The sequence below is a fragment of the Anolis carolinensis genome, unplaced genomic scaffold (assembly GCF_035594765.1).
Source record: "Anolis carolinensis isolate JA03-04 unplaced genomic scaffold, rAnoCar3.1.pri scaffold_10, whole genome shotgun sequence".
Taxonomy (NCBI): domain Eukaryota; kingdom Metazoa; phylum Chordata; class Lepidosauria; order Squamata; family Dactyloidae; genus Anolis; species Anolis carolinensis.
In genome coordinates, this window is record NW_026943821.1 from 11,023,348 (window position 1) to 11,042,183 (window position 18,836).

An 18,836-nucleotide genomic window follows, 5' to 3' on the forward strand; every position below is an offset into this window, starting at 1 on the left:
AGTCAGCCAAAGTCTCCCCAGCAGCAAAAAGCAGGGAGGGAGAGGGGGGAGAGGGTTCCCATCAAAGAGTGGGAAAACCAGATGGCAAGTTGTGCTTTCCTGGTCTGATAAAGGGGTGAGAAATGGTTCACACTCTGGAATTTGGACTATTTTGGCTGCCAGGGGAGATACATTTTTATCAGGCCTCTGGGTTGCTTTTGTAGTAGGAGAGGGGTTTGACACCCATCACTCTTTTAACCTCCTTTCTCTTTTACTGGAGAAAAAGTGCTACCGGAGTTGCCAAGTGAAATAAAGAACAGGTCTCCCATGCCTTATAATGAGAGAATTTTAGCAAATGGTGTTTGCTTGATGAGCAACACTTGCTTAAATTCCTTCTGTCCCTTATTTTGCATGGCAACTCTATAGTCCCAACTCCTGGCTTAGCATTCTCTGCCCCACATTCTGCCAACCTTAATGGTGCCCACCTTGGAGACAGCTATTTTCTCATGGCTCTCCAGAACTTCCTTGAAGGAAAATACAGACAGAGAAGGCTTCCAAGAATCCTTCTAGTTCTCTTCTGAAACTCCAAGGGCATTTTGGAAGGTGGGACGGACAACAGACAGCCCACTTGCTTCCAGTACCTGGCAGCTCAAATACTTGACCAATCTAGTGGAAGCTGGATAACAAAATCCCATTTTATGTCTGCTTCCAGGAGCATTTTCCTTGGGAGGAGGCTAAGTGAACATCAGCCCAACACACATATAGAGGTCCTTACCAATTGCATTAGGGAGGCAATTTACAGGTCCCAAGGCATACAGTTCTTACAAGTACCTTGATGTCACACTTCTTTCTATTTTGAGCTATCCAGTGGGTTAAGACTTACGTTTCCAATAAATGGGATGAAAGAGCACAACATCCCCACCCATCTCTCCATTCTTTACATGACAAGTCCTCCCTCCCATTGGCACACTTGGCACTACTAGCTCTGCCTTCAGGACCAGCTGGGCACCATGCAGCACCTGGCATCCTTGTGCCAATAGGCAAGAATTCTGTAGCACTGGTTGCAATGAAACAAAGGGAAAAAAGAACTGGAAGATCCCTTCTTTCTGCCACCTCTGTCTCTCCCCGTCTTCATCTCCCCCATCCAGCTCCCAAATATCTCCTTACCATAACTGGCTCCTGGGGACCAGGAGACCCCAAACACCCTGGTAAAACACTCACACATCCTTCTTCTGTTCTGGTGTGCCCCACACTTCGTCCCCCAGGGAGCAGCCAAAAGCAGTGGGATGCCAGAGCCCTGCAAGGCTGCCAATCCCAGGGACAGACCCCCCTGAACTCACACACTCACACACCGATGCACACACAGTCTGAAAAGGAAGCCCGCCGGCAGGATTAGTGCAAACCCACCATCAGCACTTTGGGCAGCCTCTGCAAAGCAGCCATTCCATTGTTGGGCCAGAGTGGTGGACAAACGAGGCACGGGGCAGACAAAGGCCCAGGGCGGCATTGGCCCGGATGGGTGGCTTTCCTCAGGGGAGGGCAGACGGCCAGCTGGACAGAGCCATTGGGTGCTGGGCTGTTTGCGCATCCCCCCAAAAATGGAGCCGGTAGGGGTTAGCTTTAGGAGACCTTGTCCAAATAATCGGGCTTGGGTGTGAGGCAAGAGAGGACAGGTGGGTCACTTGTTTAGGGTTTGGGGAAAAGCATAGATGAAACAGAGAGCCAGTGTTAGCCTGTGACTCTGGAAACAAGGGTTCAAATGCCCACTTGGCCATTTGCAGCAATTGAAATCACAAAGGGGGAGAGAAACTGGAATATTTTTCAAGCAGCTGAAAAGATGGAATGAAAGAGGATTAAATGAGACTGTTCCTGCCAAACTTGGACAGTTGGAAGGTAGGAAATTGTCTGTTAAGTTCACTGCATAACTATGCAATCAATTTGTTAGTCAGAAAGACAGTCAGGAAGAAGCTAGTCTAATGGACACAGCTGGCAGGCAAATGAAGATGGTGTCTTCTGTCATTTGGGTCTCTTTATGATAGGAGCTCCCAGTGGCGCAGTGTGTTAAACTGCTGAGCTGCTGAACTTGCGGACTGAAAGGTCGCAGGTTCAAATCTGAGGAGCGGAGTGAGCACCCGCTGTTAGCCCCAGCTTCTGCCAACCTAGCAGTTCGAAAACATGCAAACGTGAGTAGATCAATAGGTACATCTCTGGCGGAAAGGTAACGGTGCTCCATGCAGTCCACATGACCTTGGAGGTGTCTACGGACAATGCTGGCTCTTCAGCTCAGAAATGGAGATGAGCACCAACCCCCAGAGTCGGACACGACTGGACTTAACATCAGGGGAAAACCTTTACTTACTACTCTATGACAATATCTGTGGAATTGTAATAGCCAAACTGCCTTGTTTATGCACCTTCCCTTGCATCCATTTAGCCTGCATGACTGATACTGATGATAGGAACTGACTCTAATTAAAACCAATTATGTGCTGAAATAAGTTGGAAATCTGTTAATAAAAAGAGGAGCTTAATAAAATACATGTTTTTCTCTAAAGTACAGTAGGTGAATCAGAATTTCACTATAATGTTTCTCCAGAATTACATTGCTAGTTAAATTTTATATTTATTTATTTATTGGACTTGTATACTGCTACTCCCAATTTGGCTCGGAGCAGTTTACAGAAATAGATAAAACAATGCAGTTAGCTTTAGATAACAATAAAAACAGACATAGCCCCAAGTTTTCACCCATCGAAAGCTTGTCGGAAGAGAAAGGTTTTGCAGGCTTTCCGAAAGGCAAGTATGTCTTGGGTAGTTCGAGTTTCCACTGGCAAGGCATTCCATAAATAAGGGGCTACAATCGAGAAGGCTCTCTGCCTAGCAGATGTGATGAGTCATGGGCCATGTAGTCCCATTCATGGCACTGTAGTCCCAGATGAAGAGGAGAACTTGGGTTTTTCACCGTCTCAGTCAGAATTGGAACCTTCCCAGCCAGATTTGGGAACCTTGCACCTGCAAGAGATTTGTCTTCCAGAAATCTGTCAAACAAGCCCTGAGCCTAAATCTCCTGTGTTTTCTCGCCACGAGTTTTGTAAACAACAGAGAGGAGTTCAAGCGGCCTCTCGCAGGAGTGCTAGGATAGCTGCTAAGAATTTAGCTGATTAAGCCTGTTTTCCATGAGAAACTTTAAGGAGTCATGCATGTGGACTCAGAGATTAGCTTTCGTTTCTGGTTCCCCAGTGAACTGTTCTTTGGTGGGAAAACTAGACCCTATTTAGGTGTTTTACCCACAAAGGGATCTTGCGGAGTCAATTCGTCAGCTACTGGAGTAAGTTGTGTGTGGACAGCGCGCTCCGTTTCCAAGCCTCGTTCCTGTTTCAAGCCTTGTTCCTGATTCCAAGCCTTCGCTCCGTTTCCAAGCCTTCGTTCCCGTTTCCAGCCTTGTTTACCTCCACGGACCTTGCCTTGTTTTCCAGGACTCAGCCTTGCCTTGTTTTCCGGATTTTGCCAAGTAATTCCACGGATCTTGTTCTCGCTCCTCGTTCCTTGTTGCCTTGTATCAAGCCTTGTTTCAAGTTATTTCCTAGCCTTGCTCAAGTTCATGGACTAAAGGACCTTGTCATCTCCCCTCACTTTGCCTGGCAAAGTGAGTGTTTCGGTTATTGGATTACAACTTTGGACCTTAATATTTCATATTGGACATTGTTTTCTTGGACTAATTTTGACCTTTCCTGAAAGGTCTACTTCTGAACTATTTCATACACTTGCTTTTATTAACTTTATATATTTCCTTAATAAAGATATTAGATAGATTCTGGCCTCTGTGTATGGTTATTGGTGCTCTGCAGCCTGGGTCGTGACAGCAGAAGACAAATGATAAGTCCGTATGTTAGGGACTTCAAGCAAATTTTGGTCTTTAGACCGAAATAATCTCTGGGGTTGGTAGGGGGATAAGCGGGCCCTCAGGTACTCCGGCCCCAAACCATGTAAGTCCTTAAAAGTTAGTACCAGCACCTTGAAAGGAATCCAGTACTCTATCAGTAGCCAGTGCAGCTGTTGTAGAATTGGGGTGATACGCCACCTTGCTGGCACCCCAGCGAGAAGACGAGCCGCTGCATTCTGCATCAGCTTCAGTTTCCGGATCACTGACAAAGGAAGGCCAATGTAGAGGGCATTACAAGTAGTCAACCCTCGAGATAACCGTCGCCTGGATCACCGTAACCAGGCCGTTCCTAGATAGGTAGGGAGCCAGTCGCCTAACCTGACGTAGATGGAAAAACGCAGATCTGCTCACAGCAGAGACCTGGGCCTCCATTGTGAGCAGAGGGTCCAATAAGACACCAAGACTTTTTACCAAAGATAACGGACGTAGTGTCTCACCATCCAGGGTAGGCAGCTGGATCTCCCTCCCACCCGGACGGCCCAGCCAAAGGATCTCCGTCTTCGCTGGATTCACCCTCAACCTGCTGGCACGCAACCATCCAGTAACAGCCTCAAGGCACTGATGGAAACTATCGGGTACGGAGTCCGGCCGACCCTCCATCCTCAGAATGAGCTGAGTGTCATCAGCGTACTGGTGGCACTCGAGCCCAAAGCTCCGCACCAGTCGGGCAAGTGGTCGCATATAGATGTTAAATAATAGAGGAGAGAGAATAGCTCCCTGTGGGACCCCACAAGTTAGCGGAGACCACGTGGAAACCATCTCTCCCCTCACCACCTGCTGTCCCTGATTCTGGAGGAAGGAGGACACCATTTAAGGGGAATCCCCCTAACCCCAGTCATGGCTAGGTGGTGGGTCAATAGATTGTGATTGACCGTATCAAATGCTGCTGTGAGATCCAATAACACGAGCAGCGCTGATCCGCCTTGATCCCTTTGGCAGCGAAGTTGGTCTGTGATGGCAACTAGCACAATCTCCGTCCCGTGCCCCCTACGGAAGCCGGACTGGAAGGGATCAAGTCCGGCTGTGTCATTGAGGAACTGCTGCAACTGTTCCGCTGCTGCCCTCTCAACCACATTGCCCAGAAACGGAAGGTTTGAGACTGGGCGGTAGCTAGAGGGAACCCAACGATCTAAGTCTGGTTTCTTCAGCAGCGGAGATACCAACATGTCTTTTAAGCCCTCTGGAAAAACTCCTTGCTCAAGGGAGCTATTTATTATATTCAACAGATCGAGATCATGTAATCCCTCTAGGCAAAATTTTACTAGCCAGGAGGGACACGGATCGAGGGAGCAGGTGGTCGGCCTGGTTGCAGTCATGATCCTGTCGACAGCCTCCGCATCCAGCGGGGTAAACCGGTCAAGGATGGGCCCAGCGAGTGGCCACGGATTCTCAATAATTACCTGTATCCCATGGCTAAAGAGTTAGCAAATTTTACAATGCTCAGTTAGTTCTGTCCTCAAAGCATACTTCTTTTGGATATTTGCAAAATGATTTTTATGTTAGTCCCTTAGCACTGGGGAATTACAAGATTTAGGTCACAAGACTGAGACCACATAACTGAAAAGTAATTGTAGGCAGATGAACTGGATTAAGGGGCTTTAAAAAAAGTTCAATCTCCTGATCTTCTCAAGCCACAATCCCATTTCTAAAAACAACAAAAATACAGCTGGGTCTCCATATCCACTGATTATGCATGCACGGATTCAACTATCCACAGTGTGATAGAATTCAAAATCCAAATCCCAAAGAGCAAATCTTGATTCTGCCATTTTATATACAGTGTTCTCTAACTACTTCGCTGTTCACTTTTCGCGGATTCGCTGTTTCACAGTTTTTCAATAAACTCTAAAAGTCTATTATAAATAATAAAAAATACATTTTACAGCCTAAGGAAGAGAGGAAGGAGAAGCCAAAGGGAGAGAAAAGAATCCCAAGCGGCAACAGGAGGAGGAGGAGATTTATCAACACACGATTAGTTGATAAAGACTTAAAATAGTGTATAAATAAATATAGCGTCCCTACTTTGCAGATTTTCACTTATTGCGGGTGGTCCTGGAACCTAACCCCAGCCATAAGTGTGGGAACATTGTACTGTACACTATTTGACTATGTATATAATGGGTTGCTGTGAGTTTTCCGGACTGTATGACCATGTTCCAGAAGCATTCTCTCCTGACGTTTCACACACATCTATGGCAGGCATCCTCAGAGCTTGTGAGGTCTGTTGGAAACTAGGCAAGTGAGTTTATATATCTGTGGAATGTCTAGGGTGGGAGAAAGAACTCTTGTCTGCTTGAGACAAGTGTGAATGTTGCAATTGGCCAGCTTGATTAGCATTAAATAGCCTTGCAGCTTCAAAGCCTGGCTGCTTCCTGCCTGGGGGAATATATGTATATAATGTGTGGACAATTTGGACTTTTGAACCAATTCAGATTTTGGAAATCCAGAAAAGGGATATTCAGTTTGTAATAGCAACCCAGCACAGAATCTATTTTGATTTTCCTTCTATAACAATATTTATTTCCTGCTTTCCTTCCTTCAGATAATAACCCAAGGCAATTTACATGATGCTTCTTTGCATTTTTTTTCCTCCTTAGAACCTCTAGAAAAGTTAGTCTGAGTGTCAGTTGACCAATTATGCATTTATAAGACTTTGATCCCACTTTTACTGTCATGGATCCATGCTATGAAATCTTGGGATTTGTAGTTTGGGAAGGGATGTTTAGAATTTTCTGCCAGAGAGAGCTCTACTGCTTCTCCCAAGAATACAAATCCCAAGATTTCATAGGACAGAGCCATAGCACTTAAAATAACATCAGGGTGCTGTAATAGTTTCATATAATAATAAACACGAGTGACAATCTAATGTTATGACTGAGTTTATGGACTAGAAACATGATTTCCCACTACACTAAAATGTTGCCAGGAAAGGGCCCTCATGTTAATGTGGGATTTGTGTATTGATAGTGTTTAAATGAAATAATCCAGGTTATTGAAGCAGATAATCCACATTGCTTGCTTTGAACAGTCTACCATGTATGATAATCTGGATTTTATATGGCAGTGTAGAAGGGGCCTCTGAGTGCATCTACACTGTTGGAATTAATGCAGTTTGACATCACTTTAAGTGCTATGGCTCAATGCTATAGAATCTTGGGATTTGCAGTTTGAGGAAGCACCAGCACTTCCTTGGCAAAGAAGGCTAAAAAGTGTGCAAAACCACAAATCCCAAGAATCCATTATCAAGGTAGTTAAAGGGGTATCAAACTGCATTATTTCTACAGTATAGATCTACCCTCAGATGAATATTCTGTACCAGGTCCCTCACTGAAACACAGGCTTTTAATCAAAGCTCATGAGCAAAGAAGGGACACTGAGCACCAGCTTTTTTGGCCAAGGGTGAAAAGGGAGCCAATTCCAAAGATAGAACTGGGAGAGGCCAAAACTATATTTGAGTCCTGCTTGGAAGAAAGCTCCGGCTCTCCTCCCTGTGGCAGCAGGGATCTTAAGAAAAACACCGGATATCCTCATCAAACTGGGGGCTTCCTAAGAATGACAAAAAAACAAACAAAAACAAACAAGATCAGCGTTGTGGCCTAGTTATAAAGGCAGAGAGATTGGAAGCCTTTCTCCCCAATAAGAATAGGCATCTCTGTGTAATTTCCTTAGTCCCCAATTTTCTAAGTTTCCAAGAACTTGCAACTTCATTTCATAGAATCATAGAATAGTAGAGTTGGAAGAGACCTCATGGGCCATCCAGTCCAACCCCCTGCCAAGAAGCAGGAAATCGCATTCAAAGCACCCCCGACAGATGGCCATCCAGCCTCTGCTTAAAAGCCTCCAAAGAAGGAGCCTCCACCACGGCCCCGGGGAGAGAGTTCCACTGTCGAACAGCCCTCACAGTGAGGAAGTTCTTCCTGATGTTCAGGTGGAATCTCCTTTCCTGTAGTTTGAAGCCATTGTTCCGTGTCCTAGTCTGCAGGGCAGCAGAAAACAAGCTTGCTCCCTCCTCCCTATGACTTCCCTTCACGTATTTGTACATGGCTATCATGTCTCCTCTCAGCCTTCTCTTCTGCAGGCTAAACATGCCAAGCTCTTTAAGCCGCTCCTCATACGGCTTGTTCTCCAGACCCTTAATCATTTTAGTCGCCCTCCTCTGGATGCTTTCCAGCTTGTCAACATCTCCCTTCAACTGTGGTGCCCAGAATTGGACACAGTATTCCAGGTGTGGTCTGACCAAGGCAGAATAGAGGGGGAGCATGACTTCCCTGGATCTAGACACTATACCCCTATTTATGCAGGCCAGAATCCCGTTGGCTTTTTTAGCTGCTGCATCACATTGTTGGCTCATGTTTAACTTGTTGTCCACGAGGACTCCAAGGTCTTTTTCGCACACACTGCTGTCAAGCCAGGCGTCCCCCATTCTGTATCTTTGATTTCCATTTTTTCTGCCAAAGTGAAGTATCTTGCATTTGTCCCTGTTGAACTTCATTTTGTGAGTTTTGGCCCATCTCTCTAGTCTGTCAAGGTCGTTTTGAATTCTGCTCCTGTCTTCTGGAGTGTTGGCTATCCCTCCCAGTTTTGTGTCGTCTGCAAACTTGATGATCGTGCCTTCTAACCCTTCGTCTAAGTCGTTAATAAAGATGTTGAACAGAACCGGGCCCCTTTGGGTATCCAAAGGGAGAGATCAGTGAGACCAAGGGAAGACAAACAGCAAAGAGTGGAGTTTTGGAGTGAATGCTTCTTGGCATCTTTCTCTGTGCAGTGTATCTACACTGTACAATTAATACAGTTCGACAAAACTTTTAAGTGCTATGATGCAATGCTATGCAATTATGGGAGTCGAAGTTTTAGATGATCCCAAACCTTCTCTGTCACAGAGTGCTGGTGCTTCAATGTTGTCAAAAATTAGACTCTAAATTATGAATGATGAGATGCAGCTCCATTGGGACATTTAGCTAGCCCTCATTTGTCCTGTGGTAACCTTTTCGTGAATTGCCCTGGAATGTTGCCCCACCACACCTCAGACATCAGGATGCAATCCCATGATTATCATAATCCTCTCATAACACCCCATGAAAATTCAGGGGACACACAATGGGTTTGCGCAAGAATCTTTGGGTTCTTCCCTGTTTCCCGTTGATATGATCTGATTTATTCCTGTGTCAGTGTCAATGAATCCCTGGTTCGGTTCTGTAAAGTTTTTTATACCTTGCTGCACTACTCCCAGGTTAAAAAAGAGGCACTGAAGCATCATCATATTCCTCCTCTTCTGTAGGATTCCTGCCACCTAAACTCTGTCCCAATTGTGGAGACACAGCTGCCAAGAGCCTGGTATCCTATTTCCCTGTCTTAGCGCATCCTAAATGAAACCAGTGAGATGTTTGAAACTCAATTTGAATGCAAAGCATAGGTGCGCAAGGTGTAAAATATTGGAAAATCCTGTCTTCATCCTCCCCAATGTGCTCCCAAAGTGGGTTGACGAGTGCAATGAGGGAGATAGTTTTGCTGTCCTTGTAATGTGGTTCCACAAGGACATCTAGAACAAGTTTTGTGTTCCTAGTGGTTTACTGATACATTCTGAAGCATGCCTGAGAACCAGAGCCAGAGGAGAAAGGAGGTTAGGAGGATCTGGGAAACCAAACAGAGTATACAACATCTTCATAATAATAAACATAATCATAATAATAAACTTTATTTGTATCCCGTCCCCTCTCCCAAAAGGGACTCAGGGCAGCTTGCAACAATCTTCACACAGCCACACCTAACAGGCTGATAGCTTTGGTCCAAGAGCTGACCCAGAAAGACCATAACTGTGTGGCGTTTTTTGTGAAACTATGAAGAGTTGCATTAGAACAATCTGAAACTATTGTCCTAGCAGATGTAAATTGAACCTCAGATGCCCAAACATCTAAGGCTGGGTATATCCAGACCGTCAGAAATTATCTTGCTTAGCTTCCAAGTTAGTATCACTTACATTCATCATATATGAGAGAAATATTTAAAAGGTACTAACCAACACCACTGCTTATTAGTCTTTTAATGTTCTTAGATGGAAGGAAATGATGCTGTTCTAGTTTAGAGGTAGAGCAGAATGGAAGGCAGCCACTGCTGGCCTAAGAATGCCCTCTGCTGGTTATCTAAAACCCAGGCAGAGAAGCACTGAATTTAGTCCCGCTTGCTAATGCTTACCACATACCATGATTACTACTAGTCTGTGATTTTCATCATCTATCAAGCATGCATTTCTTATGAGGTCCTGAGACTCTGGCATTACGTGCTGTCAAAGGATTTTATAGACTACAGTGCAGTATGGTGATTTGATTATCGGATATAGAGAGCAGGGTTTGAATCCCTGTTTGGGTTGAAGACTCCCTGGGTAACCTTGGGCAAGTTACATTTTCTCAGCCTCAGAGGAAGACAAAGCAAACTCTCTCCAGACAAATTCTCCCAAGAAGACCCTGTAATAGCTTCACTAAGGTTGCCATAAATCAGAAATATCTTGAAAGCACACAACAAATTGTTATCTCCTTACCCCTTTGCTCACCCTTCTTTCCATGGAAAGGGGTAGAACACCAAAGAAAGTAGCAGCCAGTTAAAGAAAAGGCTCTAGGTAAATGTTTTTTTTATTGAATTAGCCTTGAGGGACTGGATCAGTTCCTTTCATTGTGTGTTTTAAGCAAAGAGTTTTAAGTCTAAACTGACGTTAAAATGTGGAAAGTGTCTTTGTTTGGACTGCTTCTCCTGGAATCCTCATATTGGCTGGGGCATTCTGGAAGTACAGTAGAGTCTCACTTATCCAACATAAACAGGCCGGCAGAACACTGGATAAGCGAATATGTTGGATAATAAGGAGAGATTAAGGAAAGCCTATTAAACATCAAATTAGGTTATGATTTTACAAATTAAGCACCAAAACATGTTTAACAAATTTTTCAGAAAAAGTAGTTCAGTACACAGTAATGCTACATAGTAATTACTGTATTTACAAATTTAGTACCAAAATATCACAATGTATTGAAAACATTGACTACAAAAACACTGACTACTAAAAGGCAGACTGCATTGGATAATCCAGAACGTTGGATAAGCGAATGTTGGATAAGTGAGACTCTACTATAGTTCCTCATCCAGATACAGGTTTTGCAAAAGACCAATTGCCAAACAGATTATTTATTTCCACACTAGTCCAAAAGTCCTCTTAGGAAGTGAATGGCACACAGGATTCTAATCCAACAGCTTGTGAGCCTCCAGTGGTAACTCGAGGAGATGCAGTTTCAGCTTTTCTTTGTTTGTGGGGGGTTTAGGATGTTCTGAAAGCATTTACCATTCTTGTAAACCTCCAGTAGAGGCTGATTTGGGGTTATTTTAATTGGGAGAACACAATATAGCCCTGAGGGTAAAGAATATGTGATCTAGCCTGGTGACATTTTGGAGAACTCAAAAACTTACACAACTTTTGGCGACATTCAGGTTTGCCATTATCCAATTCTATGACCGTGTTATTTTTTTATTAGCAAAGCTCTTGGGACTTAAAAACAATTCCTTTGCCATATAGATCCACAAAAGGTCCCCTAGTTTACAGATGAACTTGCTTGCACCAAGGACGACCTAGGAAAGAGTAAGAGAAGATCCAACAAGAATGACTTCTGGGCTCTGGCTGGTAATGAGAATGCACCACACCAGCCTCCTTCTCCATAGGAATCTAGGGCAATGGCGATGATCCGCCAGGTGCATGCCACACAGTATGAGTCATTCCACTTGATCACTACTCACTTCCTCCTTGAGCCCCAAACTCCAAAACAACTGTCCCAAAGAAGGTTGTGTGCATCTCCTTGTAGTTTGCACCTACAGCTTCTGTGTTTTTGGGGAGGTGGGTGTCCTGCTCCCAAACTTTGGAAACCCCTCCCTAGAGACACCTGGATGGCCCCATCCTTGCTCTCCTTCTGTTGGCAGGTCAAAACATTTTTCTGTTGTCATGCTTTTACAAACTGACTAGGGCCGAGCTTTTCATCTTGTGCGGTGCTATGTGATTTTTAACATTTTAATGGGTGTGTGTAGAGGTTTTTAAAACTGCATTTAAATATTTTAATGTTTAGTGTTCAATTGCTTTTAGAATCTTGTATTTATACTTTTATTGACTTTTGCATTGTTTTCCATTGGCAGTTTTACTATGTTGTTAGCCACCCTGAGTCCCATTATTGGAAGTAAAGGAAGATATACATTAATAATCATAACAGACAAAGAAAGAGAAGATATACATATTTCTAAAACAATCTGACACTTCATTTTTTCAAGGTTTTTAAAAATTATCCTTGGCACTCAAACAATAAATTACATGATCAGTCACACAATTATATACTGCCTGAAGGCAATCCCCTTCATGCCAGTCCATGCCTACAAAAATGCCTGGTCCATTCAGTTCAGAAGGATAAAATGAAGCTGCTTTGGGAGAGGAAACAGGCTTGCTACATTCCAGGACAGGAAGAAGGCGGGTGGAATGCTCCCCTAAGGCAGGCACTTTAAGATGTCTACGTTACTTAAATGGCAGTTTTGGAAATGCTCTTCCCGCTCTCCATCAGCCCAAATGGAGGAGAAAAGGCTCAGCCAGGAAAGCATGGTGGGTCCCACTGACGTCTCATATAAATTTCCCCTTAACAGCCACTGCTGAATCTTGTCACCCATTTTATGTACTTTGGAGAACCTTCCATAGGCAAACACAGAGTTGGAACAGACCGTCCAATTCAACCCACTGCCATGCAGGAAAATACCAAGCACCTACTGAAAAAACAGGTTTCAAACCAAGCACATTTCATGCTGGCCAGAGCTTTTGTGTGTGGGTTTTTCTCACTCTCACACAACCAAGTTAGCCAATGGCTTCAGGAAAGAGGTATTAAAGACTTCAGTGCTACCTAGAATGACAGCTTCACTTGGGACTTTCACCGTTGCTTCTCTTTATACCCACCCACCATTCCATCCATTTATGTCCCACTTGTGTCCATGCACTTGTCCCATCCCACCACAAACCCCGCACCCCCTTTCCATCTATCACAGCTCCTGAACCTCCACTAGCATGTCCATGAGATAGTCGAGATCGGCTAAGTCTGGCTTCTCATGCGCCGTAGTTGAGAAGCCTTCCTTGAGGTGTGGAAGTTCAGTGGGCGGCCAGAGGTCAGAGTCATACATAGAAGTGTCAATGTCTTCAAAGAGGCCCTCCAAGCCATCTTCCAGGAGGTACCCACCAGGGCCCAAGGTCTCTAGAGAGTCATGAGGGCCAGGATGGGAAGTTCGTTCTGGTTCTGGACTGAGCAAGTCTCCAGGCACTCCGAGCGAGGGCTGGAACGAGTCCCCCAGACCCTCTATGCCACTCAAGTCCTCCAAAATGCTGGAGAAGACCGAGATGTCCATGTTGGAGATCAGGAGCTCGTCCACATGGGGGGCAAGAGGTGCCTGAGGTTTCCTGCAAGGCTCCAAGGGGACGGGAACAGCAGCAAGTGGGTCTCCCTCGCCAAGGGCTGCGGGGATAATGGGGCTTACGGCTGGCTGCATCTCACCCTGGATACGCCGGAGGGTGTTTGCAACCAGCACCAGGTGGCGGAGGTTGGGCTCCACATTTTGGAGGCTCTGGTGCAGTTTGGAGACGGAGAGGCTGAAGAGGGAGCTGGATGGCGGGGTGGCCGTGAGGAGGTCCGGCGCCTCATCTTCACTCCATTTCCGTTTCATGCCCTTGGCCAACATCTTTCTGGAGAGGAAAGAAACAACAGAGTCAGACCATCTCTATACTGCATGAGGCTCATATGACAAGGCAGTTAGAATAGCCATTTACTGGAATATGGTGGAATCAAGATGTTACAATGTCTAAGAAACAAACAGCATCCTTCTTTCTCCTCACTCATCTTCATGCTCTCTTCCTTCGACTGTAGAAACAGGAATTCCCAAACTCTCACCCTCCAGGTGTTTTAGGGCGATGGGAGTTGTAGTTTGGTGAAGCACCAGCACTCTTAGCAAAGAAGGCTTTGCAAAACTACGCCTCCTAAGACTATAACTTCCATGACCCACTTTATGTCCTGGTGCGATTTGGGGGAAGGTAGACCACAGATGATGAGATTTATAGTACTCTCCATTGCTTCGATTCCCACAGACCACTGTGACCCCCACCAATGACAGATCAGGACGAAATTTGGCACACAGCCCCCATGATACACTTTATGTCATAGTGCGGTTTGGGGGAGGATGGACCATGGATGATGGGATTTGCAGTACCTTCACTTCCTGAAATCACTGCGACCCCCACGAATGACGGAACTGGACCAAATCTGGCACACATAACCCCCATGATTCATTTAGGAAGAACCAGGGGAACAAGGGAAACGTGTATACTGACCACACAGTAAGGAATCTGTGCATACAAATGACATTTTCCTCCACAGTCAAGAAATGAATAGCATGCAGAAAAATATCAAAAATACTGTTTGCACTTCTTTTGCTGTGGTCACATCCTTTCACTAACTTGGCCTGTTTCTTTTCTTTGGATTTGTTCTTGTTGTGCCCCTTTGGGTATATCTGACTTATGGTGACCCTAAGATTCTCTGGGGCTGAGAGTATGTCACTCATCCAAGGTCACCCAGTGAGTTTCCATGGCCAAGCAGGGAATCGAACCCTGGTCTGCAGAATTGTAGTCCAATGCTCAGAACAATTTACCATGCTGGTTCTTGTTCTCTGGATATCTAAACTCACTTTATAAACACTTTGCTAAAGTTTTAAGTAACTGCAATGTTCAAGATTTGGAGACTAAAAGAAAATGGTCATGGGATGTGGAATTTTTATGGAGAGGGCTAAGGGCCTCATTTTGATTCCTCCAGTCACTCCTTTGCAAGTCGCGGAGGATTCAGAGTTGGCCTAGTTATTTCAGCATCAGAAGCAGAACATTTGAGATCTTCTCCCAAAGAAGAACAGTTATATAAACTATTCACTATACGTATAGTTAGGTGTTTTCAAGCAAGTGCCTCACTCTGACTATTGGTAGTTCTGGCTTTGTTCTGAAGGGCAATAATATAATGGAGGTAGTTTGTCAAGATCTATGTCCCCTCTGGAATGGAAGTAATAAGCATATATGGACCAGTTTTAAAAAGGATTCCTGGAGAGGAAGCCTGCAAGTCCTTAAGGCTTTAGATCACATTCCTTTATGACAAATACAGTGCCCTTCAAAGTTGGAAAATATGAGTGGGAGGGTTGGCATCATTGTCCCCATGTCCTTCTTGCAGGCTCCCTTTGGACATTTATTGACTAAACTGAGTTACAACTAACAGGATTCCATAGTTTTGAGCTGTTAGGAATTGTGGTGGTTTAAGTCCAAAACACCTGGAGAGAAAGCCAAAGTTTGCCCATGGCTGGTGTAAAGGCACCCCTAGACCATCATCCAGGAAAAAGAAAATAATGTGAATTGTAGTCCAAAGCAAAAGTTTTCTACACTCTCTTCCATATAAGGTGAATGACTCCTCTGTCCGAGAAGGCGGAGCAGATTAGAGCCCCAAAGGAAGCCAAAGGACAGACTCACTTCCCGGCACTAAGGCCCTCCTCCTCCCTCTTGTCAGCTGCCACTAGTGTCCCCTCCCCGCAGCTCCGGTTTGGAACCGGTTTGGGAAGGAGCAGCAAAGCTGTCCCTGAGATCATGACCCTCCAATGGCAAAAATACGTATATGGGAATCTTGGGAAGACTCCAATCTCTCCTTCTCTGAAGGGTAAATCTCACTGTGTATCCACAGTACATCTACATTATAGAGTTAATGCAGTTTGGCACCACTTTGACTGCCATGATTCAATGCTATGGAACCCAGGCAGGATGTTTAATGAGGCACCAGCAATTCAGGTATCTATTATTCCCACATTTGTTTTGTTTCATCTGGATCTGTGGGTAGATCTACACTGTGGAATGAATGCTTTTTATTATTATTATTATTATTATTATTATTATTATTATTATTATTATTATTACAGTAGAGTCTCACTTATCCAACATTCTGGATTATCCAACGCATTTTTGTAGTCGATGTTTTCAATAAATCATGATATTTTGGTGCTAAATTCATAAATATAGTAATTACTACATAGCATTATTTCATATTGAACTACTTTTTCTGTCAAATTTGTTGTATAACATGATATTTTGGTGCTTAATTTGTAAAATCATAACCTAATTTGATGTTTAATAGGCTTTTCCTTAATCCCTCCTTATTATCCAACATATTTGCTTATCCAACGTTCTTCCGGCCCGTTTATGTTGGATAAGTGAGACTCTACTGTATTATTATTATTATTAGAGCCCCCAGTGCCGGCAGGACAGCTGACTTGAAGCTTGGGTTGCTGACCTGAAGGTTGCTGGTTTGAATCCAACCCGGGAGGAAGTGCAGGTGAGCTCCCTCTGTCAGCTTCAGCTCCATGCGGGGACATGAGAGAAGCCTCCCACAAGGATGGTAAAAACATCAAAACATCCGAGCATCCCTGGGCAATGTCCTTGCAGACGGTCAATTGTCTCACACCAGAAGCGACTTGCAGTTTCTCAAGTCGCTCCTGACATGAAAAAATATATTATATTTATTTATACCCTGCTTTAACTCCCCAAAGGGGACTCAATGTGGCTTGAAATAAAATAATCATAGAGTTGGAAGAGACATCACGGGCCACCCAGTCCAACCCCCTGCCAAGAAGCATGGGTACACAAATACGCCACCATTTTAACTGCCATGGCTCAATGCTATGAAATGCTGGGTTTTGTAATAATAATAATAATAATAATAATAATAATAATAATCTTTATTTCTAGACTGCCCTCTCTCCCCTAAGGGACTCAGGGTGGTTTACAGACACAAAACAAAAAAGGCAAACATTCAATGCCCCAAATAAGCACAAACACATCAAAATAATACAAGGTAATACACAGTAACAACAGTTAACCAAAAAAATTAAGCGTCGAGATGAAAATAATTAAAAACAATCTAATAGGTTGTACAAGGGTCTTGAGACTTCTCTATCAAAGACTGCTGGTGCCCAGACAAACTATATATCCCAGGATTCCATAACCTTGAGCGATGGCAATTAAAAGTGGTATGAAACTGCATTAATTTGACAGTGCGGATGAACCCAATGATTGGACTTTGGTCTCATTTTTGTTACTCAGAATCCTGGGATTCATAACTCAATTCACTGGGGCCCCTTCTACTCTGTGATATAAAATCCAGATTATCTGCTTTGAACTGGATTATATGGCAGTGTGAGCTCATATAATCCGATTCAAAGCAGATAATGTGGATTAGCTGCTTTGACAATCTACTTTATGACAGTGTAGAAGCGGCCAAGTCTCGTAGTGAATCAATCTACACTACAGAATTAATACAGTTTGAAACCTCTTTAACTGTCATGGCTCAAGGCTATGGAGTCATGGGAGTTGTAGTTTAGCAAGGCCTTGAGTTTTCTCTGCCTCATCAAACAAGAAACCCCAGGATTCCAAAGCACTGAGCCATAGCAGTTAAAGTGGTATCAAACTGCATTAAATCGACGGTGTAGATGCCGCCTTCTTGCCCAGCGTTGGCTTCCCAAAGCTTTGGCCGGGGAAAGGGGCTTCCTCCTGGGTGGAAGAGCCCGATTTGAGCCCTTTCCGGCCCCCGCCATCGGTGACTCATGCCGCCGCTTCCCTTTTTAGCCCCGCCTGAGTCACACTGAGCGCCAATCCCGGATCAGTCCCTGTATCTACCCCGGAATCGACCCGATTCAGAAGACCCCCGACCAAACAGAGGGTTCCTCATCTTCCGGACCCCGCTTATTTACATACCCGGCTCCTCAGAGGCCAATCAGCGGGTCTTTCGTTCCAGCAGCAGCCAATCAGGCGCCAACATCCCTCTCCCTCGCTAGCAAACTGCGGAATGAAACCCGGCTGCTTCTGCTGGTGGACTTAGGCTACGTTCGCTCTGCGTGGGCGGAGGGAGAGCGCTGACCAATGAGAACGCTCCGGCGGGCGCCTCATCTGCATACGAGCCGCGGAGACGACTCATCTTCCCTCCCTGCAGGGCAGAGGGAGACAAACAAGGCGGAGGAGGCCACGCCCCTTCGCGCTGATTGGCTAAGGCGCAGCGGAGTCACTCCGCAGTCAGACCGGCTGCGTGTGGTGCGTAGGAGACGTGGGAGAAGTGGAGCAGCGGGGGTGGGCAGCTGAAAGGGTGCTGTTATACTACCGTAACTGCCCTAAATCCAACCCGCTAGAATAGATCTACTAAAGGTGCGTCTACACTGTAGAATTAATACAGTTTGATGCCACTTTAACATCCAAGGTTCAGTGTTGTGGACTCCTGGAAGCTGTAGTTTGTTGAGATAGGGCTAAGGATCCTGGGAAACAACTCCCAAGTATTCCATAGCATAGGACAGCTAAAGTGGTATTGAACTGCATTAATTCTACAGTGCAGATGAACCCCCAACTACACTGTAAACTACAACTCCCACTATTGTGAGTCAGTCCCCTCAAACCCCTCCAGTAGGTTGCGTTAGTCATGGGGGTTCTGTGTGCCAAGTTTGAACCAGGTCCATCATTGGTAGAGGTCAGTTTCTCTGGTTGTGGGTGAACTACAACTCCCAGAAAGAAATGTCAGTTCCCCCCAAACCCCTAAAGTAGTCAAATTTCGGCATATCAGGTATGTGTGCCAAGTTTGGTTCAGACCCATTGGTGTTTGGATTCACTGTGCTCTCTGGATGCAGGTGAACTACAACTCCCCCAAATCAAAGTGAATTTCCCCCAGAGACCTCCAGTATTGTTTTGTTGGCCATGGGGGCTCAGTGTACCAAGTTTGGTCCAATGCTATCTTTGGTGGAGTTCAGAATGCTCATTGATAGCAGGTGAACAATAAATCCCAGTACCTGCAACTCC

The 18,836-nt window shown here is 44.9% G+C and overlaps 2 protein-coding genes across 3 annotated transcripts in view; both read right to left on the reverse strand.

The window, feature by feature from the left end:
- Nucleotides 1-1,219, reverse strand: part of prx (periaxin) — a 35,707-nt gene extending 34,488 nt beyond the window's left edge. The window contains exon 1 of the mRNA XM_062962124.1: nt 1,147-1,219. Coding sequence (XP_062818194.1) covers nt 1,147-1,204 — 58 coding nt within the window. The 5' untranslated portion in view covers nt 1,205-1,219. The remainder of the gene's footprint in view (nt 1-1,146) is intronic.
- An 8,382-nt stretch (nt 1,220-9,601) lies between these two features.
- On the reverse strand, nt 9,602-17,979 carry sertad1 (SERTA domain containing 1). Of its 2 annotated transcripts, none has more exons than XM_008113813.3 (2): nt 17,751-17,979; nt 9,602-13,664 (listed from the first exon to the last, which is right to left on the reverse strand). In XM_008113813.3, the coding sequence occupies exon 2, from the start codon at nt 13,658-13,660 to the stop codon at nt 12,971-12,973; it is 690 nt and encodes a 229-aa protein (XP_008112020.1). In that variant the 5' UTR covers nt 13,661-13,664; nt 17,751-17,979; the 3' UTR covers nt 9,602-12,970. The 2 variants fall into 2 exon arrangements, with proteins under 2 accessions (XP_008112020.1, XP_062818415.1); XM_062962345.1 differs by lacking the exon at nt 17,751-17,979 and adding an exon at nt 16,291-17,728.
- Nucleotides 17,980-18,836: the final 857 nt, after the last annotated feature.